This window comes from Spermophilus citellus (genome assembly GCF_964194105.1).
Source record: "Spermophilus citellus genome assembly, chromosome: 15".
Classification (NCBI taxonomy): domain Eukaryota; kingdom Metazoa; phylum Chordata; class Mammalia; order Rodentia; family Sciuridae; genus Spermophilus; species Spermophilus citellus.
The window spans coordinates 38,011,897-38,039,573 of record NC_138195.1 but is presented as its reverse complement, the minus strand read 5'-3'; the positions used below and the strand labels follow the sequence as shown (position 1 = coordinate 38,039,573).

Sequence of the window (27,677 nt, the reverse complement as noted above, 5' to 3'; positions counted from 1 at the left end):
ATATATATTTCTATCCTGTAATTAGTCTTAAATTCGTGCACTTCATGGTGTCATGTTACTACTATTCCACCATTAATTTTACCAGTACTATTTTTTTTTCAAAGATTTTTTTTAAGCTGTGATGACTGAACTTGGTAGTGAAAGGTGTATTCTGTAGGAATTTATAAGAATCTCTGGAAGTTCATTTCATATTAGCATGTAGAAACTTATCTACTCCTCCATCAAAGAGGGTACCTGTGGTATAGTTGAGGAAGGTGGATACAGCATAAAGGTCAGTGCTGAGGTTGAATAGATTATTGCCTTACCCCCCTGAGTCTTTGAATTGAAATTTTATGCTTAGACTGTATTTGACTTACCCTTAAATATTTGAAATGTCTGGTTTTAGAAACTTCAAGATAAACTTCATTCATTTAACAATTATTTAACTGTTGAAGTTTCCCTATTCATTACACCCTGCTAGTTGCTTTACCATTTTTAAAGCAAAGTAATTTTTTTGTATGTTTGAGATAGGATCTCCACTACATTGCCTAGGCCAGCCTCAACCTCTTGGACATAAGTGTATCTTTCTGCCTCAGCCTTCTCCGTAGCTGGGATTACAAGCACACACTAACCATTATGGCTAATAGTCTTGATTTATTTTCAAGGGGTTCATAATCTGTGGCAAGAATTTATACATTTATTTATTTATTTATCTTTAAATTTTCCTTGAAGTGGATGTAAGGAGCCCAAAATGCATAGTGATGACTTCAAAGGCAAAATGTCAGTAGTGATCAAAGTCTCATGAAGGAGGTAAAACTTGAATGATGGAAGTGAAGAGGAATAATGCAGAAATTGGCAGGAGGGACAGCATAATCAATGATAAGGAAGTATATTTAGAGAATCATAGACTTTTAGAGTAGTAGATATCTTACTAGATACAGATCATAAGGAAAAGGTATGGGATCAAACCAAGGGGCACTTTGTCACTGATCTACATATCTCTGAGTCCCCAGGTTTTTGTATTTTGAGAGGTTTTTTGCTTGTTTGTTTGTTTGTGTTAACTTCCCTTTTCCCTCTTCAGGTGTTCACTGAGTTGCTAAGGCTGGTCTCAAATTTGCTCTCTTTTGCCTCCGACTCCCGAGTTGCTGGGATTGCAGGAATATGCCACATGCCTGACAAGAATATGCATTTTGATGTAATTTCTGGCAAACATGGTTTCAAAGCCTAGTTTTGCCATTTGTTAGCTATGTGACATTGAGAGAGGCTAAATTATTTTGTCAATGTTTTTCTCAGCTGAAACAGTACCATCTACTTCAGTGTTGTTAGCAAAATTAAATGAAATGATATATCAAAGAGTTATGATCTAGATAATGCTTAGTAGGTTATTTTCCCTTTTTTAATTGATGATTTTATTAAACCTTTTTATTGACTATTTGTAACTCATTTCTCTTCTTCACATTCATATACTCATTGGACATATATGTTGGCCCCTGTCTGCCTGTCAATCTTTCGTCAATCTTATTTGTCTTCTCTGCAACTGGTGCTAGATAAACCTTTTCAGCTGACAGTACAATCTATTGTCAATGTATAATAGAACTTACTTTTTGTAGTATTTTTCTTCCCCTCCCATAATGCTTTTTTATCCCGCACCAGGGATGTTTAAACACTGAGCCACATCTCCATCCCTTTTTATTTATTTATTTTTTAAATTAATTTTTTAGTTGTAGATGGACACAATATCTTTATTTAGTTATTTTTATGTTGTGCTGAGATTTGAACGCAGTGCCTCACACAAGGATGATCTACCACTGAGCTACAACCCCAGTCCTATCCCTTTTTATTTTTTATTTTGAGACAGGGTCTCACTAAATTGTGCAGAGACTCCCTAAGTTACTGAGGCTGGTCTTCTTCAACTTGAGATCCTTGGTTTTCCGAGTCATGGGGATTACAAGGCATATTCCACCCTGCCCCAGCCAATGACGACTTCTTAAACTATTATTTTAAATAAATGGTATTAGAAAAGATGACTATGGAATATCTTTCTTCCACAGGGAAAATCAAGCTTCTTTTGCTGCTATTTATTTTTTATCTCAAAAAAATATATATTAGTTGTGTCAAAATGCAATCTACTGTTAACTAATTAGAACAAATTTTAAAAAGAGTATTAGTGATAAGGTACAGAAAGGTTTGTCATTGTTTGGCTTTTGAGAGAGGCTTTATAGAGGTATTATGATGGGATGGAGGTCCTCTAAGCACAGAATGAATTAGTTTTGATTAAATGACCTTTAACATTTCTACCATTACACTTTTTTTTTTTTTTAAAGAAAGAGTGAGAGGAGAGAGAGAGAGAATTTTTTAATATTTATTTTTTTAGTTCTCGGCAGACACAACATCCTTGTTGGTATGTGGTGCTGAGGATCGAACCCGGGCCGCACGCATCCCAGGCGAGCTCGCTACCGCTTGAGCCACATCCCCAGCCCCCCATTACACTCTTAATTCCGTGAACTTGTTTAAGGTGGAAAAACATCCATTTTCGACCAATATTAACCTATCAAGTTAAGTCCCAATTATTTTAGTCTCTGAGAAAGAAACATTTCACCCTAAAACTAGGTTTATTTGAAATGTGAGAACTTCTGAGGTAGGCTGAGCCAGATAAAAATCAAAAGTTGTAGCCAGGCTGGTGCATGGCTTGGGAGGCCAAGGAAGGAGGATTGTGAGTTCAGCCCCAGCCTCAGCAATTTATTGAGGCCATAAGCAACTCAGCAAGATTTTGTCTCCGAATAAAATATAAAAAAGGGCTGGGAATATGGCTGTTGTTAAACGCCCCCTGGGTTCAATGCCCAGAACCCACCAAAAAAAAGTTCTATAAAATTGGAAAACCAGGATTGTTTGGATTAACAGTACTTAAGAGCTTTCTATTCTGTTTTTCTGTGTCTGTTTCTGAGTTATATTTTGACAGAAGTTAATCACATTCCCAATTATTACCTGAGTTTTCATGTACATCTTCCTTTTTTGTTTCTCTTTTCATATTAGCGTTTGAATGAATTTAGAGGTGCCTTATTTAAATAAAATAAGTAAAATGAGAACGGTGGTTTTGTTGCATATATGCTGGGACAAGAATGTAAAAAACACAGGATCATGACCATGACTGTGATCTGACTACTGATAGATTATTGGCTTGGTAGAATTAGTTATCCCTGGGCAGCCATTGCTGGGGGATGGTCCAGATGAGGATAGTGCAGGAAGCAGCTATTGTGTAGTGCTTGGTACTATCCCATTTCTAGTCAGAAGTGACAGCTTGCAATAATAAAGCCAGGCTGAAGCCTGGATAGTAGCATGGACAACAAGAAAAAAGAGAACCAGCATCTAAAAATAGAATCATTAGACTTCCTCATTTAAGTTTTTTTTGTTTGTTTTTAACTTAAAAGTTGTTACCTCGTGTTTTAATATCAGTAACATTGCTCTGCATTCTTTTAAAATATTTCATCTAATATTAATTTCTACCTGATTTTATATAGCTATATTTTCAAAAATAATTATAAAGCATGCTTACTAAAATCCCATAAGTTGGGTATTTGATTTCCTCCAGTGCATGTCTACTGCCATTAAAAAAAGAGTTCTTCATTTGTAAAAATTTGTTTCGAAACTTGATGTGTTGAAAATGAATCCATGCAGTGCAGAAACACCTTATTTTGACTGAAAATTGGCTTGAGTATGAGCTATTCTGCAATACTGGATTAAAAACATTTAGAAGTCACCACCATAGTTCCCTCTAAATCCCAAATCTGCTATGATCGTATGCTGAAAAATCTGCCAGTCTCATTTTACTTTTTGGTGGCTGCTGTTAAGAATTTAAAGTATGTGAAATCATGCTTGTAGAAATCGGATTCCAGAAATTCTGAGCCATTACTGGTTACTGTTAAGATTTTCTAGTTTCTTTTTGCAAATCAAATAGGATGATAATATTTATTTCTTTTCTCAATTCCAACTCAAACATGACCATATTATTTAAAAATTTCAAAATTAATGTGTAATGTTGATATTTTACATTAAGAAATTTATTAATTCCCCCAAATATTTTCATGTTATCATTATACTAGCCTATGGGAAAAACATTTATTGTTGTTTTATGATTGTATAATGTTTTCAGTTTCATATATTAATTTATTTAATCTATACAACTCTGAGAAATATAATTTACAAATGAGAAAATAGAAACAGAAACCCCTTATAGTCAAATTTTAAAAAGGATAGATATTGTAACTACTGCAGGCAATATCAGGGTACATTCATAGCAAGAAAGTAAAGCTAACCTTAATTAGACTGTAATTGGGAACTAAAAAGTCAGGAACTCAAGTCACATATCTTTTTCTCCTTTCCTCCCATCTCCTTTCTTTTAAACAGGTTTTTTTCTTATTATTCATAGGTTTTCTTTCCCATAATACTAGTTTTTGTGTGTCTTGATGATTCAGTGTCAGTTTCCCACCCTTTTCCAGTCCTTTAAGAGCTAATATTTATAATTTTTGCCAGAGATAGTAGGGGAATGAAAGGAGAGAAAAGAAGAAATATAAATGGTAGAAGTTTTACAGGCAGAGAGAATGAAGTTTAGGGAAATGTTGTGCATTAGTGCCTGGGTTCACACAGCTAGTAAAAGGAAGAAATAACCTAAACTGAAAACTAGACTTCAAGTGCCACCTTGCCTTTGTGAGTTATCAAATGTTAAGTCTCTCCTGTTTGCACATTATTCTTTTTTTTCCTTCAGTCTCTTTATTTTTCTTATAGTTGACTTTTTTCCTAAATATAAAAGTTAAAAGTTTTTTTCTTAATTTTATTGTCAACACATTTTCCCTGACTTTCCACACATTGGCATCAAGCTATACTCCAAATCCATGCATTATTTTCTGATGGATTTGTTCCCCAGGCAGAGAATATTATTAGATTTAAGATGTTATTCAGTCTTCTTGGGTTTTTAAAAAATTTTTTACCTGTTTTTCTTTTTTATGCATATAGGTATTCTGAAGACCTAAATTTACTCAATCTACTCAAAGTTAAAATTGAAAAATAAAATAGTTTAAAATAAAGCCCTGTTAGCATCCAGCCAAAGGATTGTCCCTAAAATCCATATCTTTTCAGGCTTCAAACTAAAGACAAAACAGTCCTAGTCTTTAGTCAATAACTAATATGGGTTAGAGGCTGTTTATTTATGTATTTGAGGACCTGGTCTATTAATTGGAGGGATACAAATATTTTGTTGTCATCCCTACAGCCTGTAATCTAGTGAGGAAAACATTACTAGGCAAAATACAACTGAGTAGCAGATACCTGAAGTCAGGAAGCAGAATGCATATTGTATGTCCATTTAAATAAACACAAACTTTACATACCTTCTTCCTTTGAAGGTTTAGCAAAGATAAGGGCAGCTTTTAACAAACGTTTTTAGTTGGATAGGCCATTTTTAGTTGGATAGGCCACCTGTCCTCATTGAGTACAGAGGAATACCAAGTAATTGTTACAAAGAGGCAAACAGTAAACTTAACCTTTTAAATTCTTTTTTTTTTTTTTTTAATATCTATCTATTTATTTAGTTAGTTAGTTTTCGGCGGACACAACATCTTTGTTTGTATGTGGTGCTGAGGATCGAACCCGGGCCGCACGCATGCCAGGTGAGCGCGCTACCTCTTGAGCCATATCCCCAGCCCCTAACCTTTTAAATGCAATGGCATTAAAGTACATTCACTTTGGTACAGTGGTTGTATGTTGTATAACCATTACCACTATCCATTTCCAGATTTTATTCATCATCCAAAGTAGAAACTATCTGTTATAGTTTGGATGTGAGGTGCCCCTCAAAAGTTCATGGGTGAGACAGTGTGAGAAGGATCAGAGGAGAAATGATTGAGTGGTGAGAGTCTTAATCCAATCACTGAATTAATCCCATGATAGGGATTAACTGAGTGGTAACTGAAGTGGCAGGGTGTGACTGGAGGAGGTGGGAATTTGGGCATGGCTTTGGGGTATATTTTTGTATCTAGCAAATGGAGACCAGATGTCTTTCTCTCTACATCCCCACCCCACCATCCCACCTGCCGTCTCTCTCCCCCTACTTTCGGATCATGATGTGAGCTGCTTCCCTCAGCCACACTCTGCCATGATGTTCAGCCTTATTTTGAATGGAGCCGGACTTCTGTAGACTAAAACCTCCGAAGCCCTGAGCCCTTAAATAAACTTTTCCTCCTCTACAGTTGTTCTGGTTGGGTCCTTTTAGCCACAGCAGCAAAAAAGCTGACTAAAACACTATCATTAAATAGTAATTCCTGACTTTTTTTTTTTTTAAGAGAGAGGGGAGAGAGAGAGAGAGAGAATTTTTTAATATTTATTTTTTATTTTTTGGCGGACGCAACATCCTTGTTTGTATATGGTGCTGAGGATTGAACCCGGGCCGCATGCATGCCAGGCGAGCGCGCTACCACCTGAGCCACATCCCCAGCCCCAATTCCCGACTTTCAAATTCCACCTTCACCAGTCCCTAGTAACCTATATTCTACTTGCTTTGTGAATTTGCCTATGCTAGGTATCTCACATAGGAGAAATACAGTATTTGTCTTTTTTGTAACCAGCTTAACGTAGCCTAATGTCTTCAAGTTTTAGACATGTTAAAGCTTGTGTTAGAATTTCATTTGCTTTTATAGTTGAATAATGTTCCATTATATGTATACACCACATTTTCTTCATCTGCTAATGGATAACTTGGGCTTCTACCTTTTGACTATTGTGAATGATACTACTGTGAACATTGGTATATAATTAGTCCTTCCTTCCAGTTGTTTTGGGTATATAGGAGTAAAAGTGTTTTCCATGGTCTCTGTATGCCATTTTTTGTTCCCATCAACAGTATACAGGGTTCCAGTTTCTTCCACATCTGCAAAATTGTATTTTGAGTTGCGTTTCTATGATAATTAATGATAAACCTATTTTCATGGTTTATTGATCATCTGTATAACATCTGAATGAGAGATGTTCATTCAGCTCCTTTCCCCATTTTTAAATTTTTGGGTGTTTTTATTTTTTGCCGAACAATTGTAGGAGTAAACAATTGTAGGAGTATTTTATGTGTAGTAGGTATCAGTCCTTTATTAGCTACATGCTTTGTAAGTATTTGCTTCCATTCTGTGGGTTGTCTTTGAGTACATATGTTTCTGATCTTGATGTCTAATTTATTTTTTAGTGTCATATCCAAAAAATTATTACAAATTCAATGTCATGAAGATTTTCCTTTTTTTTTTTTTTCCCTAATAGTGTTTTTTTGTAGTTTTTAGTTCTAACCCTTGGGACTTTAATCCATTTTGAGTTATCTTCTAATATATGGTTTAAGTCAATGTGAGTATCCTCTTTTCTCAGCACCATTATTGATTTGTTGAAAAGATTGTCTCTTCCACATTGAGTGTTCTTTGATACTCTTGGTGAAAATCAAAACCATTTATGCTATAATGTATCTCCATACTTTTTTGTTCCCTTGATCTGTGTATCTGTCCTTATACCAACTAGTATACTGTTTTGATTACTTGGGGTATCACTGTCTTTGGGGGAGGAGTACTGTGGATTGAATGCAGGGACACTTAACATTGAGCCATATCCCCACCCCTTTTTATTTTGAGACAAGGTCTCACTAAGTTGGTTACGTCCTCACTAAATTGCTGAGGCTATCCTCAAACTTGAGATCCTCCTGCCTAAGCCTTCTGAGTTGCTGGGATTACAGGCATGAGCCACCATGTCTGGCTGTTTGTTTTCCTACAGCTGCATAATTGGTTCAAACAATTGTTAACCCTAAGATAAATCATACTAAAATATACTTTTTTATTTTGAATCACCAGATCAATCTTTAGAGCATAACTAGTGTTTTATAAGTAATTGGTCTAAGGATCTGCATTTTAGAGAAAATATTTTTTTAAAAAATTAAGATGATACAGGGATTCAGCTCAGGACATCACACATGCTAGGCAGGTGTTCTACCATTGAGCTACATCCCCATCTCTTTTTAAAATTCTATTTTGAGATATGATCTTGCTAAGTTGCCCAGGCAGGCCTCAAACTTTCCCATCCTCCTGCCTCAGCCTCCTGGGTAATCGGCATTACAGGTGCATCCCACTATGTCCTGCTGCTCTCAAGATTTAAGGAAAAAAATCATGTGATGCTAAGCTGTAATATATAGTCATTTATTGCTATGTGCCAGTCACCTTTCTCTAGTTGTGAATTTAAAGGCAAACAAAATACTTCACTCCCTTAGGTCAAGGAAGGACCTAAATATAGCAACATTCTATAAATTCTAAAACAGAATTTTGTTCATAGTATTTTGCAGTGTGGAATCAACTGATGCAGAAATATCAAATGTTTGCCTGTTTTTCTTTGTTTTTATTTATTTTCAGAACTAGAGTTCTATTAGAAATAAGATGGAAAACATAGAGGGAAAGCTAGTAAGTGTTTTCAGTAGGGTATACTATGAGAAACAAACATGTAGACTGCTGCTTGTCCAAATAACTAGGCAAGCCTGTCTTGAGTTCATACAAAACTACCACAGGTAGTATTGATATTTGACAACAACTACATTGTTGGTAGTTTGTATCTCTGTCATAGTAAATACCTTTAGTATCTTCTCCCCTTCATTGATGGATGAACACTCAGCCCTCATTGCCATTTGTGCCCTCCCAGTGTTTATATAGAGCCACTAGGCTATGATTAAGATAACTGGAAAAGTGGAAAGGCTTCAAAGCAATCTTGCCAACTTAAAATTGTCAACAGATGTCAGAGCTTTTATGTTTGTTTTCTGAATGATAACAATAGCTCTGCTTCCTCTTTTGATATTGTGATGTTTTCACCTTGCTGTTCACAGTCCTCTTACCAATCCTGTCTATTTCCAGATAAAATTCTAATATCATTCAGTCATTCTCTATGATACCTAAATTGGTTATTTGGTAAAGGTTATTAATTATAAATGAGTAATATGTCTACATCACATTTGCTTTTAGTATATCCATAGATTGTGTGAAATAATAAGAATTTAAAAAAAAATCCAGTGCTCTTCAAGATGTTATTTGCCTAGAAATCCAGTACTCTAAATACATCAATTCCTAATTAACAATGCTTTTCCTCCTTGCCATTTATGGAATAGCCATTTTGAGAAATATAAAACTCTATATAATGGGAATCAATAAAAATCTAGATATATACAGTTTCATCACATATAAACTCTTCAGGACTTAAAGGACTTGAAGACATTATCTACTATGTGGAGTTGCAAAACACAACATGTAAAGCTCCATAGAAAAATGGGTTTGTGTCTTGTATCTCTCACATCTACTTTTTTGGTGGGGGAAAAAGTTCAGTTTGGGAAATTTGTCTTAATGTTTATTTGCATTTACATCAGTAAAACATGTATCATGGATAGTATCTGTATGGCATATTGTTTGTGTTGAATTGTGAAGCTCTGCTCTGGCCAAACAAGAGAAAGAAAGTGGTTAATTAGTGATATATACTTCCAGCACCACATAGGAGAATTTTGTACCACTGATTGGTTTTGTTTTGTTTTTTGGTCTTGATCACTTCCAAGGTAGCTCTCATTTTATCTGGCTTCATAAGCAGGTATAAATATATATTCTTGAATTTATTACGAATTTAATGTGGATTGTGGCACAAATTATGTAGTTCATTCTTCTGCTGCCCCCCCCCAACTCCAAGGACTTCAGAGTGTCTGGCTTATATTAATATTATTAAACAGATATATAAAAAGAAGAACCAAAATCAGCACACCACATTTGTGTGATTATAGAATAAGTTGCCGAATTTTATTGATTTTTTTTTTTTTATTTAAAGATACATGTTTAGTCAAATATATACTTACACACATACACATGAAATTTCTCTTCTCGGGGAATTTTGGCTCTTTGGGTGGTGGCAGTGGTTTATAAGTATCAGAAACTAGCAGTAAAATTAGCAGTTGTCCAACTTAGATCCCAGCTATCTATAATTCTGGGAAAGGTGTGTAGCCACTTAACCAGCTAAAGGTTTTACATATTATCTACCAAATAGGTAATGCCTACTTCATGATTTCGGGTTTCCTTTATTGGTAACTGCTGATCATAAGTGCTATCTAAATTTAAATTAGATAAATCTAAATTTTAAAAATCAATAATCATTCTAGCCATTTCAGGTGTCTAAATAGTTATATATAGGACAGATGTATAACATTTCCATTGCAGAAGATTCTCTTGAACAACCATGCCCTGAATGTTGAAGGCTGCAAGAGAAAATTACACTCATGTATTTTGGTGCCATCTCAACTGGACCCTTAGTATCATTAGGCATCTTTTTTTATTTCCCTTTTGAACTTCTATTTTGTAAAGCAGTTATTCCAAATTATCACTACTATACTAAATTTCCTCCTTTTAGTAAATGACCTTTCTCTTGGTGCACAGAGGAAATTGAGGTTAAAAGCAGGAACCCCCTTTAACTTCCTGTTCTTATACCTATTTTTGTGTCTTTTCTTTCCTCCTTTACTCTTGTTACAAAGTTGTGTTCCTTTTTCCTAGTCTACTACTATTGTACAAGTGTTTCTTGGGTATCTGCATTGCCCAGGTACTAATCTAGGGTTTATGATACGACCATGAACAAAACAGTTTTCTCTTTCCTTATATAGTTTACCTTTAGTGAAAAAAGAGAGAATAAATAAAAAACTATTTAGTACGTTAAAAGACAATAAGTTATATGCAAATAAAGCCTGGAGGTAGATAAGAAATATCATCTGGAATAGAAAATGGAAAGGCCCTAAAGTAAGAGCATTCATAGAATAGCATATTATTTTGGAGATCAGTAGAAATTGATGTCAGAGGTTATAAGTGTATTTAAGCAGGGCTTTGTGGGCAAATAGTTTAAAAATTTTATTTTTCGAAAGCCTTTGGAGGATTTGTCCAGAAAAGTGATGTGATGAAACTTTTCTCTCATATAATTTTAAACTTCTACAGACATAAAATAGTAAAATGAACTCCTGTATGCCCATCAGTCAACTTTGACAAGTATATATTCATGGCCGATATTGTTTTCATCTTCTCTTGGTTTTTTTAGGGATTAAACCCAGGAACTCTTTACCACTGAGCCACATCCCCAGTTCTCTTTAATTTTTTTTTTTGGGGGGGGGGGAGTGGGAGGGACCAGTCTCTTAATAAGTTGTTTACAGCCTCCTAAGTTGCTGAAGCTGGTCTCAAACTTACCATTCTCCTGCCTCGGGCTCCAGAGCAGCAGGGATTACAGATATGTGGCACCATGCCCAGCTCTTGTTGTGCTATTCTAGAGCAAATTTCACATGCCGTATTTCATCCCTGTTCTATAAGATTGTACTTCTTAGCAGGAATGGTGGAGTAGAATATCATGTTTACTCATTTGCTTTGTCCTTAATTATGCAACGAGTGTTAAGAATAATAACACTAATATTACCACCAACAGTTTAAGTGCTGAAAACAGTCTAAATTTTTTGTTGTAGTTCTCTTTAGGGTATATCCCACTGGAGGAAATCCCTCTGTGTTTTTAGTACATATCTTCACAGATAGTTTTGCTCTATTTATCAGTTCTTAAGATTTTCTCTTTCATTTTTCTTGTTGATTAAATAAAATAATTTAAATCTCTGTTCTCTAATATAAAAACTAATGGTTGTCTTATTCCTTTTCTTTATAGTGAGGCTGCTGCTGCTGCTTCTTTTTTTTCTGTACCAGGGATTTGAACCCAAGGGCACTTAACCACTGAGCCACATCCCCAGCCCTTTTTTTGTATTTTACTTGGAGACAGGCCTTGCCTAAGTTGCTGAGGCTGGCTTTGAATTTGCAGTCCTCCTGTCTCAGCCTTTTAAGCCCCTGGGATTAAGGTGTCCACCAACATGCCAAGCCATCATAGTGAGACTTCTTAAAAATATAGTGTGACCTTCTATATCTGTATTTTCTTCTCAATAACATCTTTAATTATTGCAGCCTGGCTTTTCTCTCTATTCTGAAAAAAACTGATCCTGCTAAGATTGCTACCTTGAATGTGTCTCTGTTTTATTGTTTCTGTGACACCTTTTTTTCAGGTTTCCCTTCTCTTTACCAGTACTTGCCATTTTTTTCTGAGTAGTTTTAATATCAGGTGATTTTCCAGGTTTCCTTTTTGGTATCATCCCATTTTACTAGTCACCCTCAGCAGTGTCATATTTCCTCTGTTTTTAAAAATTCTATCTTCTGAATCTAAATCCCTACCCTAGACCTCCCTTCTGTACTATTTGTCACCTCCTTAACAACTATTTATTCAGCATCTTATGTGCTGGACAGTGTTTAGACAAAACTAGCTTCCTCCATACAGCCTAAATTCTAGAGGAGGCATTTTACATGACTGTATTAAGTAAATTATATAGCAAGATATACAATTTAATAAATGCTGTGACAAAATTGAATGGAGCAGTGTAAGAACAATTAAAAATGAGGAGAAGTGAGACAAGTTAGAGTATTTAATAGGATGGTCAAAGTAAGTAGGTATCTTTGAGAAAGCAAAACCCATATATTCTGTTAACTACTTTATTAATATTGAACACTCAGACCTTCCTGATCATTCCATATTCCAACAAGTGGCATAACCATAACTGTCTCATTTTGTCACCCACATTAACATGGGAATGTTTTAGGTTCCTCTCTTGCCTTTATTTATTGATCTCCTATAATTGCTAATTCTGCTTTCTTAATATTGCTTGTAACTGTCCCGTCCTTTCCATCTCTATATGATTTCCATCCTTGCTTGGCTAGACTGTCACAAAGCTGTACAAATAGGATCTTTGGTCTCCTTGTCCTTATATAATCCATATTAATATATTTAAAGTTCTCCACATGTGCCATACTGTTTGATCATATGTGTGTGTGTGTGTGCTTTTCTCCTATTCTGAAAGCCTGTTTCTGATCTCCTATAGTCTCGTGGCTGCCCTTGCATTTATGAAGTTCTAAAAAAGCCTAGTTGTGTGTGTTTTTTCTTAAGTCACAACTCAGATATTCCTCTTATGTGATGCTTTTCCGGATAAACTTAACCAGATCATCTTCCCACCACTACTACCATTTTTGTCTCAATGCTGTATCCTATATGAATATCTTTTTAATCTGTACTATTTTTGTATGTCTCTGTTCAGATAATTTCAACAAATTTCTAATCTACTTTCTTTTATAGCATGTAAGAAGCCAAAAGAAGTAGTAGATTTGCAGATTGATAGCAAAAGAGATGAGAAAGCAGTTGAATTTTTCTGTCTGGGACCCTTCGACATAGAATCAACACTTTTTTGGGTGCGGGGGTGGGGGATGGGGCACTTAACCACTGGGCCACATCCCCAGCCTTTTTTATTTTGAGACAGTCACCCTAAGTTGCTTAAGGCTTCCCTGAGTTGCTGAGGCTGGAACTTGTGATCCTTCTACTTCCACCTTCCAAGCCCCTGGGATTACAGGCATGCATCACCTCCCTGGACTCCAGAATCAATACTTTATACCAGTCAGCAATTATGACTGCATATAACATAATAATCAATAATGATGATACCATGAGTATTAATGAAAGGATTGTGTTTAGTATATTATTTAATGAAAGAAGGCAAAATATTTTTATTCAGATATATAGAAATAAAATTTTAAAATTTGGTGGGTTTTTTTTTTTTTTAGATATGACAGTGAAGTGTATTTTGATATCTTATACATGGAATATATAACTTATTCTAATTAGGATCTCATTCTTGTGGTTGTACATAATGTAGAGAGAGTTTCACTGGTAGTGTATTCAAATATGAACATAGGAAAGTTATGTTCAATTCATAGAATTAAAATCTTTTTTCCTTGCTGCTGGGAACTGAACCCAGTGCTTTCCAAATGCTGGGGATGTACTCTATACCGTGGAGCTAAATCCCCAGACAAAAACTTATTTTACTAGAAAAATAAGCATGTTAACATGGCTTTAGTTTACTTTCTCTTCAGGTTTTCTTTTATGATTAGAGTATCTAGATGTATTATCTTTTTAGGAGGAGCAAAAAAATACAGGAATCATTATGGAAGTATGTTACACACATTACCATTTTTAACAATACCTTGTAATTAAGATGTTCTGTTATGGTACCTTACACTTGTAATTTTAGTTCCCTTCTCCCCATTTTGAATGTGTATGTGTGTAACAATATTTTTCATAATATTTGCATTTGTTTTATACAGACACCAGTGAAGCTAACAGACTAATAGGTGTCATAAAAGACTAAGTGACTTGGCAAGAATGTCAAGTGAAAGGACTTGCTGATCATGTCAGTTTGCACTAGATTGATTGTGTTAGTTATTTTTGAGAAAAGTATTTCTCAAGTGTAGATTTGTCATTTCCATAGCAGTATATGAGAAAATGAAAACCAGCCCAAGAAATCTGTGTTGTGTCTGATTGCATTTTGTATTTTTAAAATACGTTCATTTTGTATGAACAGTATGTAACTATTCTGATTCATATTCTTTCTATATGAATCAGAAAGTCATTGACATAACAGTATGCATACACTAGCTTAGTATTAGTTTCTACTAAAAAATTTTAACAGAATACCTCCTCCAAAATAGTAATGCAAGTCTAAGTTTTATTTCTTTGTTAGGTTGAACTTCCTCTTCCCTATTGCAGATTTTTTTTTTTTTTTTTAAATCTTGGGTTCTGAAAGAAAGTTTTCAGTTACTGCTTCAGAAAACATTAAACAGTTTCCTAGGCCTTCCTGAGTTTGTTCAGTTGTAAGTTTGAGGAAGCTGCAGTTGGTAAATTGTGGTTTGCAGATGCTGTAAGCAGGTGACTCAATAGGTTAAACTCATGACTCAACTGTGTAAAAGCCATGGTGATAAATAGCTTGAAAGAAAAATTGCCTTCCAGAATTTTGAACTGCGTAAAAAGTTAACTATTATTCAGGTTATCATTAAAATATATATACATACATGTGGCTTTAAAAGAAACACATTTTTCTGTAAGCAGTTTTAAATTTTCTTGTTAATTGTTCTGATTTTTATTTTTGTAACTCTGAGAGGACCTTAATAGTAACAGCACTTAGCAAGTTGTAGTTAAACTACAGAAATACTATAGGTCTATAGATGAAGTTTATTCAAGAGAATAACTTTTATCAAAAGTCAGTTTCAGTTGGAAGGTTAGTCTAGAAACCCTATTGGTAGTTCTTTTTAATAATATAATTAAAATAAACATTTTTTTTAAAGAGAGAGAATTTTTAATATTTTTTTGTTTTCGGCAGACACAACATCTTTGTTTGTATGTAGTGCTGAGGATCGAACCCGGGCCGCACGCATGCCAGGCAAGCGCGCTACCGCTTGAGCCACATCCCCAGCCCCAAAAAATAAACATTTAAAAAAAATTTTTAAACTAGATGTAACTGATGAAGTAAAGCAAGACATATAGTTATTTTATTGTGGTTTGATGTAATAGGACTTTTGTATACAAAGCAGTATTGTAAATCTATTTCAAAATCCTTGAGTATTGGGATAAATTATAGCTTACTGTTTATGGTGCTTATTTCAAATATTTCAAATCTTGGAATATATGATTTGAATATATGAACTGATTTTAATTTAGCCAACATGATTTTCTGGGTTGTTTAGTTTTGGTTTTGTCAAACCCAGGGTCTTGCACATGCTAGGCCAGCACTCTACTGCTAGCCCAGTCATTTCCTTTGCTTTGCCTTTTTTTTTTCCTTGCCTATTTTTATTTATTTAAGTTTTTTTTATACTTTTTTACAAAAATGAACTATATAATCTACTGTTGGCTCCTTTAATGAACAAATAAAAATAATACAGCAAATATAAACAAAGAGAAGCATGGCTTAATCCAAGTGGCATGCTTTGCGTTTTTTTCCCTAGCCTGGCCTTTAATTTGCAACCATCCTACCTCAACCTCCTGAGTAGAGGAAATTACTAAACCAGAATCACCTTGTCTGGTTTGGTTTGGTTTGGCTTTAATAAAGTAATTTTCTAAACTGGGATTTTATCCACTTTATACGACCATGTTGCTAATATCATAAGTAAATTGTTGAAAACCCAGCAGAGAGTTTTCAAAATTTTGACTCTCCCAAGTGTGTGGCTAGTTGTAAGTTAAGTGGAAAGAGCCTTGCCATTAGAAAGTCCCTTGCTGATTTGCCTTCTAACCAGATGGTTTTAGGGAAATTACCTAATCTTTGTTTCCTCATCTATAAAATTGAGAGAATAACACCAAACTAAAAGAGGTTTTGTTAGGATTAAATGAGATTAACTGAGGTATTGCTCAGTGGTAGAAAAATAAGTTTTTAAAATTTATACTGACTGGGCTGGGGATATGGCTCAAGCGGTAGCGCGCTCGCCTGGCATGCTGTGGCCCGGGTTCGATCCTCAGCACCACATCCAAACAAAGATGTTGTGTCCGCCGAAAGCTAAAAAATAAATATTAAAAAAAATTTCTCTCAAAAAAAAAAACTTTATACTGAGATATGCTTGCTCTTAAATTTCTTTTTAGTTGTAGCTGGACACAATATCTGCATTTTGTTTATTTTTATGTGGTGCTGAGGATCAAACCCAATGCCTCACATGGCTAGGCAAGTGCTCTACCACCATGCTACAACCACAGCACCAGTATGCTTACCTTAAATAGTTATTTTTTAAAAGCTGAAAAGAGGTTTATCCCATGAATCATAGACAGGTAGTTTAGGAGATTAGTTTTTAAGTTATATTGAATGAAACCTAAGGGTACTACTGATCTTGGATAATTGAAGAGTGGTAATGCCAACAATCCAGAAACTTTTAATTTTTGGTTTTGCAGTGTTTTTGAGAAGTGGCAAATGAGACATCCATCATGCTTGTTTTGGGCTAAATTTGAGTTAAATTGGCAAAACTCCAATGAAGTATTGAAAGTTTTTTCTCAAGGGTAGCAATATAAAGATGGACTTTGTAAGAGAGAAGGGTATTTGGCCCAGGATACTTCAAATAACTAATCTTTCTGTGAATTATTGGAAATTGACTGAATTTATGTGTGTGTGCTGATGTCACATTTCATAAATTGTAATATTGACAAAGCATTTTTAGAAATAAGGCATTTAATCCTCTAGAATAATATCTGAAATACAACATCAAATTTTTAAAATTAATATAAAATATTTATTTTGCGTAGGGCTAACTTAAAAATCACTTACTTAAACATGTATTTTGTTCTCTAGAAAAACCATAAAAAAAAAGGACTAGGGGTATATAGCTGCTTAACATGAACAAGCAACCCCTAGCACCAAAAAACAAAACACAAAAAAGTTGTTATCAAATATACGAAACTGTTTATTTGTATCAAAGTCTGTTAATTAGTGAAGGAAATTTGTTTCCTCTAGCTCAGTTAATATTGAATTTTATGACTTAATATTTATGATTATTTTGACTTTGAAACCTAACAGAAGTTAAAAAAAAAAACTCTTTAGTGTGTTATCATTAATAGTAGGCTAGCAGAGATTTTATGAGAATTAATTTGAATAATACCTTGTATAATTGATGCCATATTAATAAAATTACATTAAATAAATCTTACTTTTTATAGGCTCTAACTTTGCTTTTGTTTACTGTGAGTTTTGTTTATTTTGAGAGGGAGCACCTGGGAATAGAACTCAGGGCCTTGTACATGTTAGACAAGTACTTTAACTTTGTTTTTAACAATCAGTTTGTATCATAATGAAGATATTAAGGTGTTTTCAAGTGTATCAACAAAATTTCTAAACTATCTAAGTCTTCTATGGAATAAGGTTATTGTATTTAACTAACAGGTTGTATTGAGTTTTTTAGTGAAATGTTTTAAGTTTCTTATAGATGGAATTTTGCAGCAAAGGAAATTGATATAATAATATATGAGCAAATTATTGGCATGAGTCAGTGTTTTGCATTTTAAAACTATTTTCTTTTTCTCATTGCAAAATAATACCTGTTTAGGAAAAACACAAAGGCTAGCTAAGTGAAAAAAGATGATCCATAAATTAGTTAGCTAAAGAAACTACTATTAGTATTGCGATATATTTTGTATATATTTTTATTATATATAAAGATTATAAGGATATATCTCTGTAGATACAGAAATAGATATAGTCATTACAGATTAGACAGAACAGGGATATGCAAAACCAAGAAGATTTAAAGGACAAGGGCTGTAGCTCAGCATCACACAAAAAAAAGGAAGTCAGACTGCCTTTGTTCAAATTCTATTTAAAATCTATGTAATCCTAGCCAGGCATGGTTCCACATGCCTGCAATCCTGGCAACTCAGGAAGCTGAGACAAGAGGATTAGAAGTTAGAGATCTGCCTCAGTATTTTAGCAAGATGATGTCTCTAAATAAATGAAGGAAGGACGGACGGATGGACTGGGGATGTAGCTCATAAGTAAAGTACTCCTGGGATCGTTTTCCACTCCTAAAAAAATAAAATCTATGTAACCTAAACTCTCCACACCTCAGTTTCCTCATCTATAAAATGGAGATAACAATACCTGCCTCATTGGTTATTTTGAGAATGAATTGGCATAATGAAGGTAAAATATTTACCATAGTATCTTTTACATAGTAAATGCTATACTCATAAATGAATTCTGCAGACAAGGCTCTGAATATAGTAAAGGAATTCCTCTTAAAAATGTTGTGTTAATGTTCATTTGGAAAAATAATGAAGAAAAGGAATGTTTTTGTGATCTTTTGTGTCAAGATAGAATAGGATTCTTTTGGGGTGTGTGTTTATATTTATAACTAGGGATTGTACCCTAGGGTTTTTTTTACTACTGAGCTACATCCTCAATCCTTTTTTATTTTTAAGATAGAATTTAGCTGAACTGCTAAGTCTGCCCCTGGCCTTGTGATCATTCTGCCTCAACTCTCAAGTCCCTGGGATTACAAGCATGTGCCACTACACCCTGCTTAAGATAGTTTCTAAAAGCTATATCCAATTTTCTAAGTAGACTTCCTTTGGAGAAATGTTTAATTTCTGAATATAAGTTATGGCCTATAATAGTAGAAAATTATATTAAAATATCCTTATTTTTAAATTTTTAATTGTAGATGGACGTAATGACTATTTAGTTTTTATGTGGTGCTGAGGATCAAACCCAGTGCCTCTCACATGCTAGGCAAGTACTACTGAACCACAATTCCAGCCCTATCATTAAGTTTAGTTTGTTTACCTGGTAGATTTTAATTTTATTTTTATATTAAGTGTTTTTTCCTTCTGATAGACATGAAATTTAAATTTTGGTTTTATTTCATTTTTTTTCAGTACTAACATTAGGTGATGCTTCTGTAAGAATTAAAATTATTTGCTCCATAGTTATTACAAGTTAATATGCTGTGGAGAGTTTGAAAACTGTTCAGATGAGCATATTTTAGTCTATAATAGGTTAACTGAAGACTGTTTTAACTATAAAGTTAGATTCAATTAAAAATGGCAACTTACGGGCTGGGGATGTGGCTGGCTCAAGCGGTAGCATGCTCACCTGGCATGCGTGCGGCCCGGGTTCGATATCCTCAGCACCACATACAAACAAAGATGTTGTGCCCGCCGATAACTAAAAAATAAATATTTTAAAAAAATGGCAACTTAGTTTCTGAGTTAGGATTCCATTAAACATTGTGTGTATTTTTTGTATTGATAAATTTGGTGGAAGTCTTCAGATCAAAATTTTGCAAATGACAAATGTCAAAATTAACTAATACAGAATGATTAAAAAACTCATTGGAAATAGAGAACACTAAATTGATACTTTTTTATTTTAAATGAGTCAGGGTCTTGCTAAGTTTCCCTGGCAGACTTTAAACTTCAGATCCTCCCAAGTAGTTGGGATTGCAGGCATGTGCCACTTTGTCTGGCATCTCTTTTTGTTTCTGAATTAATATCAACTTCTAGTGCAAGGAATGCTTTCTAAAAGCTCAGGCGCAAGAATTACAAAAGATCAGAATGTTGGCATTTGCTATTTTTCCCTTATAGAGTAATCTTTTTTTTTTCCCCACACTAGTAAAATTTTAACATATACCTAGAGGGAAGTTACTACCACATAAATGGGCTTTCAAAAGTAATCCTTTTTAATGGTTTAAAATTTTACCCAAATATCATTATGATACTGTTTCCGTTAATAACATCAGATGACCTTGGAGCTTCATTTTATTACTACTAGTTACATCACCTCTCTCTTTTTTTTTTTTTAAAGAGAGAGTGAGAAAGGAGAGAGAATGAGAGAGAGAGAGAGAATTTTTAATATTTATTTATTTTTTTTTAGTTCTCGGCAGACACAACATCTTTGTTGGTATGTGGTGCTGAGGATCGAACCCGGGCCGCACGCATGCCAGGCGAGCGCGCTACCGCTTGAGCCACATCCCCAGCCCCCATCACCTCTCTTAAGACATTAAATTTTTCCTTGTGGCTTCAGGATATAAATACTTTAGGAATGAGCATGTTTCGTGTCATCTCTTTGATTTTGAGTGGGAAAAAATTGCATGGGTAATATAAAATATTAGCCTAGTCCCTCCTGCCATCTGAATCCTTATGTATAATTATTTTATTGTTGTTTGAGAAGGGGTCTCACTATTGTTGGCCAGGGTGATCTGGAACTCCTGGGCTTAGGTGATCCTGCCTCCTTAGCCTCCCAAGTAGCTGGGATTACAAATGCTTGCCATCATTCCCATCTTTTAATTGTTTTTTTAAAGAAAAATTCCATTGCTGTCATTTACATTATAATCTAGATTTTAGGCTTCTAAATTAACCAAAATAAACCAGGAATGATGGAATTTTCTATAAATAGAACATAATTTAAATTTTCTCTTGCTTTTAATTATATTGATTTTGGGTGTGTGTGTGTGTGTGTGTGTGTGTGTGTCTAGGGATGTAACCCAGGGCTTCCACACATAGTTGTATCTCCCACTCTTAAATACCTTTGTTTGGGGCTGGGGTTGTAGCTCAGTGGTAGAGCACTTGCCTAGCTTGTGAAATGTACTGCATTCCATACTCAGCACCACATAAAATAAATAAATAAAGGTATTGTGTCCATCTACAACTAAAAATTAAAAAGAATATTCATCTTTTAAAAATATGTGTGTTTCTGTATAGACAGATTGAATTAACCTCTAGGGTTCTTAGTATATTCAGATACGTGAAATAGGTTACTATTTAAAGAATATCTTTACAATATACCTAATTTCTCAATGCATGTATTCATTTTTACCCTACTGTAGAGTATAGAGAAGTGGATGGTACCAACCTTTGTATATAATAATTGTTGTTGGCCTGCAGGAGTAAACCTTATCTTTCAAAATAATTTTTTCTTAATTATCTACACTGAAATTAAGTACATCAAGGAAGTGTGTGCTAAACAAGGAATCTATCAGGGAAATTCATTTACTTGTAGAGTTTTTAAAAAATTATTTGAAATAGGATTTGTATGATTTTCCTAGGCTCATAAATGTACATAATTCAGACATTTGTGAAATATAGTTAATTCTATAATATTACATTGCCTTAATTATATGAGGTTTTTAGAATTTTTTTACTTATAGATGGACACAGTATCTTTATTTTGTTTGTTTATTTTTATATGGTGCTGAGGATCAAACCCAGTGCCTCACATGTGTGAGGCAAGTGCCCTGCCCAATAATAGGAGTTTTTAATCTTACATTTTGTAGTTTTTTATTTATTTATTTTGTACTAGGGGTTGAATTCAGGGGTGTTCTACTACTGAGCTACGTTCCCATTCCTTTTTATTTTGAGACAGGGTATTGATATGGTTGAGGTTAGCCTCTTACTGCCTCAGCTTTGAGAGTTGCTGGGATTACAAGAATGCATTACTGTGCCCCCCTAAAGTGGGGGAAATTTAATACAGTATGATTTAAGAAGCTCACTGGATGTCACACAGAGGTTAAGGGTTTTATTGAAGGGGGAAAATATTATTCCATTAATAAACCACATATCAGTATCAGTATTAGGTTATTCTCTGTCAGAAATTATACAAAGAAGTGACTTTTTAAAAATTTTAATCAAAATGCTATTCTAGACATCAGTTGGGACTTTTTTTTTTTAAAGAGAGAGTGAGAGAGAGAGAATTTTATTTTTATTTATTTATTTATTTATTTTTAAAATATTCTTAGTTGTAGTTGAACACAATACTTTTATTTTATTTGTTTATTTTTATGTGGTACTGAGGATCGAACCCAGGGCCTCACACATTCGAAGCAAGCGCTTTGCCACTGAGCCGTAGCCTCAGCCCCGAGAGAGAGAGAATTTTAATATTTATTTTTTAGTTTTTGGTGGACACAACATCTTTGTATGTGGTGCTGAGGATCGAATCCGGGCCGCACGCATGCCAGGCGAGCGCGCTACCGCTTGAGCCACATCCCCAGCCCATCAGTTGGGACTTTAGAGCCAGTTTCTTCAAATTATTAAGTCAATCAGCTCATGCACCTAGATAGACCACTGGTATATTTTTCTCCAGTACGGGCTTTGCTGGCTCTTCTGTTGGTAAATGAACTCAGAATATATGTGACATAAAGAATGTATTTCCAGGGCCTGGCACAGTGGCACATGCATGTAATCCCAGCAGCTCAGGAGTCTGGGGCAAGAAGATCTCAAGTTAAAAGCCAGCCTCAGCAAAAGTGAGGTGCCAAGCCACTTAGTGAGACCTGTCTCTCAATAATATACAAAATAGGACTGGGGATGTGGCTCTTTGTTTGAGTGCCCTGAGTTCAATTCCTGGTACCTCTCACCACCCCACCATCCCAAAAAAGAATCTATTTCCAGAACTGGTAAGGAGTACTTTTCTGTTACAAGAAGGAAAATCACCACCTTATTATCTTATAAATGTTTTGCATATATTTTTAGCACTCAGGATATGGCTTTTTTTTCTTTTCACATCTTCATACAGGATATTGCTTTTATTTAAGTTATTTGGGGATATCTGAATATTGTATTATTCTAATTTTAGAAATAGAGAACCATTTAAAATGAGATTAGTTCAATAATCCAGCATGATTTTAACTCCATGATGGTATTCTGTACATGTGAAGAAAAACTTTTTGTACTTTGACTATCCCAAATAATAATTCATAACAGTGTTTGCCTAGAAATAAATAATTTGGAAATTTGAAGATTATGATTAAAGCACATCACCGGAGGTTTTTTTTTTTCTCTTTTATGCTTTCTGATTATAAGGTTGTGTGAGTTTACCACTGTAAGCTGCTCCTGTTTGACAAGTGTTCAAGTATTGCTATATATGTTTTCATATAACCACTGTTAGACTTTACAAAAAAGATAGTTTCCATTAATGTCTTTCAGTTCATTTTACCCATTCTGTCTTTAAAAATGTTACCTTTCACCTGATAAAAATAATGAGGAGAGAGAGATAGAAAATAAAAGACAGGACACCTAAGTATTCTTTATCATTTACTGATTTTAATCAAGGACCATACTCTGTGAAAAGGTTATAGTAATTTCAGTCTACAAAGTTGTTATAAAAATTAATAATGTATGGGAACACCCAATATGGTGTTAGTCATGGGAAATGCACAATCTTGTTATCTTTTTTTTTTTATTACATTACAGTACCCAACTATTGTTCATTTAGAGATAACTTATGTCTTCGAAAAAAGAAAAACAATGAACTGAACAGTAAATATAATCTAGAACTTCATTTAAGGCATTGTTTTGAACATCATGTTTTCTTTATAAGTTTCTAATAAGGCAGATCTTGCTGAACTGATTTTTCCTATTTCTCACTTGCTGGAAGTTATAATTAGGAGTTTCCATACGATACAGTTATGGAGAAGGGAAGGTTCATAGAAGGTTCTATTCTTTCACTACTTGGTGAATTGTTCGGGGAAAATTTCAGAAAATACATAGTGTTACTTAAGCTAAAAACTACTTTACCACTGAGCTACACCACCCCCAGCCCTTTTTATATTTTATTTTGAAACAAGGTCTTGCTAAATTGCTTAGGGGCCCACTAAGTTGCTGAGGTTGGCCTCGAACTTGTGGTCTTCCTGCCTTGACCTCCAGGAATCACTGGGATTACAGGAATATGCCCTGGCACCCAGCTAAATTGTTTTATAATAGCATATAAGCTCAAGACACAGCTGAAATTCTTCTGTAGTTTGTAAAATAGCAAATATTCTTAAGTTTTGGTGGGGGTTTTGTGTGTTTGTTTGGTACCAGGGATTGAATGCAGCAGCATTTAACCACTAAGCCACATCTCCAGCCCTTTCTAATTTAGAGACAGCGTCTTGCTGAGTAACTTAAGGACATTGCTAAGTTGCTGAGGCTGGTTTTGAACAATTCTCCTGCCTTAGCCTCTCAAGCTGCTGGGATTGCAGGTGTGTGCCAATGCACCTGGCTCTCTCAGCGAGTTTTTAATTACAGATTCCCAGTTTCTAAATCAGCTCTATGGGCTTAATATTTGATTTTTAGCGCCTTCACAAAATTGTTTAGGTCAATACATAGAAAAAAAGTCTTCATTTTTCTCTGTTTCAGGAGTTGCTCATTTAGCCTTTTGTGAGACTCTTTAAATGGATATGATGATGTAACAGTATACATGGAACAGGAGTAGTTGGGCAACAACATGCTTGTCATAAACCAGGCAGTGTCTTAGGACAATTTTAATGAGTTTTTAATTAATTAATTGTTACTTACTGCCATAGATAATTCAGAATTGAAATTTTGTAAAATTAACTTTTAACTAAACATGGTGATGCATACCTATAATCCTAGCAACTTTCGGGGCTGAGACAGTGATATCACAAGTTCCAGGCCAGGTTCAGTAAATTGGGAGAGAACCCTGTCTCAAAAAGAGTTGGTGGGGTCAGGCACAGTGGCGCACGCCTGTAATCCCAGCAGCTTGGGAGGCTGAGACAGGAGAATTGTGAGTTCAAAGCCAGCCTCAGCAACTGGGAGGCACTAAGCAACTCAATGAGACCCTGTCTCTAAGTAAACTAAAAATAGGGCTGGGGATGTGGCTCAGTGATCAAGTACCCCTGAGTTCAATCCCTGGTACCAAAACAACAACAACAACAACAAAATAAAGAGCTGGTGGGTATAAATAACTTCAGTAGTATCACAAAAACTAAATTAAAAAAAACAATAAAAATTAATTGCAGTACTTCAAAAAAATCTTCTGAGACAGGGTCTCATTCAGTTGTCAAGGCTATCCTCTAACTTGAGATCATTCTGTGTACTGGGATTATAGGCATGTGCCACAGTGCTCAGTTTCAGTGCTTTAAACATCTTATAACAAACAGGATGGAGGCAGATATTAGTAACTCTACTTTGTAGATGAGAAAACTGATAACAGAAATTTGAGCTTATCTAAGTAAGGTCATATCAGTAAAGGGACTCACAGTATTCATTTATTTTTTGGTTAATTTTTTCCACTAGAAAATTAGTCATTTGTTTGTTTAAAAGATATGTATGCTGTGTAATGATCTTGGAAACAGCTCATTATTTTAACTTATTGAATTAATATAAATATGTTTGAACAAATTAATTTATATTCTAGTGTTATAAAATTTCAACATAGGCAATTGTAAGGTGTTGTAAGGTGTTGATAATGCTGCTTTATAAGTAGTTATAACTCCATATGTAGTTATAGATATATGGATGTATATGTATGGAAGCTTAAGTGGAGATAATTTTGATAGAATTTGTAGCTGTCGGAGCAATCTGAAAATGGTGATTTTTCCATAGAAAGTTTCCTATATTCAAATTTATATATATTCAGGATATGACTATACTGAACTGTCAGTATGTATCAGGAGGAGTAGAGTCCTATAGAACTTGTGATATTTTCTATTCTAAAAGTGATGAGATTATCTAATAGTGAGTATATTTTTACTATTGTTTTTTTCTGGTGCTGAGAATTGAATCCAGAGCCTCATTGATACTAAGCATATGCTTCACCACTGAGCTACATCCCCAGACCCCTACAGTATATTATTAAATGCAGGGTAAAGAGGGTAAAGAAAAGGAATTACTTCTGCCTTTGGCTTTTCCTAGATATAAGAGACATATCAGATAGAATATTTACCACAATATTATTCCAAAAGTGTAGAGTAGTATCGTAAAGCACTGATGGATGAGAAGGCAAATCTAATTTACTTGGATAGACTTTGGAACAAAGGAGTACGGTATGACCTGCTTCATCCATCTTTTTTTTTTTTTGCCCCCCCCCCCCAAAAAAAAATTGCTAGATTCTTTTTATTTACCAGGTATAATTTCCTGATTTAGCTCCTTTCTGATCACTATTTCCATAATCTGCCAGTCTACTTTTAAAATAGTCCCAAAGTGACAGTGCTGTTTTCTCACCAGTTAACTTTAGAGCTCCTGCAGCCAATCTCAAATGCAGGTGCAGCAGAGGTGCTTTGAGAGAAAGAGAACAGAATGTGATGGTCTGGGACCAGCTGATCGTGGGAAACTATGTGACTACATGATTGTTTCAATGGTCTAGATCCACCTTGTTCTGAGGATAATATCGTGAATAATCTAATTTTAATTACCTGAATGCTTTGGCCCTAACTTAAAATAGAAGTTTTAGCAGTGAAGTTATGGTCAAATGAGTTTCAATAGAACTGAATTTTATGACATTAAAATCAGGGCAGTGACTGTTAGTTTCAAACCCTAATGTTTTGAGCATAATTTGATGTGGTAATTTATATGTATCTATTAACTGTCACTAAAATACTGCATTATTTTGCCACAGACCTGATATATTTGGTTTTTATATTGCTTCAAATAGTAAAATCCTGGGCTGGGGGCATGGCTGAGTGGTGGAGTGTTTGCCTAGTATGCTGGAGGTAAGGTCCTGGGTTCAATCCCCCATACTGCAAACAATAGCAGAATAGTAAAATTCTTGAAAAGCTGATCAGAATAAGACTATATTTAAAAAGTTAGAAAATTCATTACTAAATTTCTAGTGTTTGACTATAGAACATTGTTGTCAAGGATCAGATCATACCACAGATTAATTTCCTATGCTCAGTTGTTACATAATTTCTCATAAACTACAATTTTGAATTTGTGGTTTTACATATATTTAGATCAAGAAAATTTCTCAAGTCTTTAGGACATATAAAAGAGAAAGTTGGTAACATGAATGTTAGGAGAGCATAATGTGGACCTTTTCTTTTAATCTATAATTCTAGGACGACATAGACAGCCTAAACCCAGTTCTCAGGGACAACCCGCAACTTCACGAGGAAGTGAAAGTCTGGGTAAAGGAACAAAAGGTTCAGGAGATTTTTATGCAAGGTAACTATTTTGAAATTATGCATTATTGGTGGGTGGGACTAGGCAACTTTACATATTTGTGTTTGGTTGTTCAGTTATATGCAATGTAAGTAGAAGGCCCAGTCTAATAATTTGAATTCTATATATAGTCCAAAGGAAAATAATTGCGGTATCCTAATAATTTTGATAGTTTATTATTCTACCAGTTTTTCAAATAACTTATTTGAGCTAAATTCCTGTTCTGAACTTAAAATTGCACAGGTGTTTTGTTGAATGGAAAATGTTCATAGTATAAAATGCTTTAAGTGTGTGAAGGAAGCATTGTTTGCAGTAAAGGGTTACCCAGAACCAAAATTGATTTCCTTTGAAGAATGCTGTTGATAATCTGATAA

At 34.5% G+C, this 27,677-nt stretch overlaps 1 protein-coding gene across 8 annotated transcripts in view; it reads left to right on the top strand.

Annotated features, from left to right (window-relative positions):
* Nucleotides 1-27,677, top strand: part of JMJD1C (jumonji domain containing 1C) — a 284,460-nt gene that overhangs the window by 210,105 nt on the left and 46,678 nt on the right. For 7 of the 8 annotated variants that reach the window (XM_081267689.1, XM_081267688.1, XM_081267686.1 and 4 more), the window contains one exon: nucleotides 27,201-27,306. The exons of the other annotated variant lie outside the window; for it this stretch is intronic. In XM_081267689.1, the coding sequence (XP_081123815.1) occupies nucleotides 27,300-27,306 (7 nt within the window). In that variant the 5' untranslated portion in view covers nucleotides 27,201-27,299. The remainder of the gene's footprint in view (nucleotides 1-27,200; nucleotides 27,307-27,677) is intronic. 8 annotated transcript variants of the gene reach the window in all.